This window comes from Eimeria mitis, genomic scaffold, assembly GCF_000499745.2.
Source record: "Eimeria mitis Houghton genomic scaffold, Emh_scaff66, whole genome shotgun sequence".
In the NCBI taxonomy this organism is placed as follows: Eukaryota; Apicomplexa; class Conoidasida; order Eucoccidiorida; family Eimeriidae; genus Eimeria; species Eimeria mitis.
In genome coordinates this window covers 5,149-6,789 of record NW_013574738.1, presented here as the reverse complement: position 1 = coordinate 6,789, position 1,641 = coordinate 5,149, and the positions used below count along the sequence as shown (strand labels likewise).

Here is a 1,641-nt window from a genome sequence, read left to right as displayed (position 1 = left end):
ATATATATATATATATATATATATATATATATATATATATATATATATATATATATATATATATAGAGGACGGAAAAGGCTCAGAGAAGACAAACCAGCAGAGAAGAGAAACTATGCACAGGGGGCAAAAGAGACGGATAGAGATGCTGCTGCTGCAGCAGCAGCAGAAGAGTTGTGTTTTTTGTGTATTTAAATAAATTAAGGGTTTTACCTTCATAAAGTTACAAACTGCTGCCACCTGCACAAATGCTGCGGGAATAATTGGCCATCTGTAGCGACACACAGACACCACAAGTCGATAAAAATATTAAACTTGTTTATAAATAAAGAAAAATACAACAGAAAAACAAACATATAAGCAATAAAAACAAAGAAGGGGAACACATCATCAGCAGAGGCAAATAACCAGCACAATAAACCCAAAAAGAGATTAAATTGAATTGAAGAAACGGCCACAGAGCATCAAAAAAGACAAAAAAATAAACAAAAATAATTAAAAAAGTTAATTCAAATATATCTGCTGGGGGGGGTACAGAAAGATTAACAAAGAGCGCTGCATGGGGGGTTCAGGTGTCTGTACACCCGAATGTTTTATTCAGCAACACAAATAAACTATTCATTTATTTATTTATTTAATATAAATAAAAGATATAAATAAATTTATTTAAATTATTATTTATTTATTTGTTACTTGTTGTAAAGGCAATGGCCGACGGCGTAGGCTATGCCGGTGAACTGCGTGAGGTGCTGCAGAACGAAGAGGGTCCTTCTGCTGATATATTTTTTCATAAACAAGAGATGGAGAACAAAGGCCCTGAATATATAAAACAATAACTAAAAATATATTTAATATTTAAAAATATAATCAAAAAAATGGTTACTTAATACACACAACACGGTGTACAGACACCCCAACACAACGCAGTTGCAGCTTATAAAAAAAAATGGATCCAAAAAAACAACTTTATATAACAAATTTATTGAAATAAAAAAGAAAATATATAAATAATATTAAATATAAAATATTTTGTTTTTATATATCTTCTCTTTCTTCTCTTTACTCACGTCAGCGACCAAACGGTTAGCTTGAACCACATAAACATCTGCAACAAAAAACAGAAAATAAATACAAATAAACAATTAAAAGCAAATAAATAAATATAAATAAACAATACAAATAAATAAATATAAATGAACAATAAATAAATAAATATAAATAAACAAGAAATAAATAAAAAACAATCAGAAACAAATATATTATATATGCGCAAATAAGCAGCACACAACAAACAAATTAACATAAATATGAAATACCGAAACCCGCAACAAACAAAAACACAAATACAAACAAATAAAAACGAAAAAATAAATAAAAATAAACAACAACAAATAAAAAGAAAATACAAATGAACAATACAAGCATCAACACACACATCAATGAAACCATGCATGTATAACCAAACGCCAACTAAAATAAATAAATAAATTTATTTATTTTATTTGGGGTTTAGGGTAGTAAGATAAAATAAAAAACAAAAAAAAACAAAAAAAACAAAAAGACAAGCAAAAGAAATAAAAAGTTTATATAAGCAGCAACGAAGTCTGTTGGTTGTGGTGCTATATTAAATACACACCAGAAAA

General features: G+C 27.8%; 1 protein-coding gene across 1 annotated transcript in view; it reads right to left on the bottom strand.

Moving 5' to 3' along the window:
* Positions 1-1,641, bottom strand: part of EMH_0059910 (sterol O-acyltransferase, putative) — a gene marked incomplete at both ends in the record, with an annotated part of 5,342 nt that overhangs the window by 2,518 nt on the left and 1,183 nt on the right. The window contains 3 exons of the mRNA XM_013501263.1: positions 212-269; positions 692-814; positions 1,066-1,103. Coding sequence (XP_013356717.1) covers positions 212-269; positions 692-814; positions 1,066-1,103 — 219 coding nt within the window. The remainder of the gene's footprint in view (positions 1-211; positions 270-691; positions 815-1,065; positions 1,104-1,641) is intronic.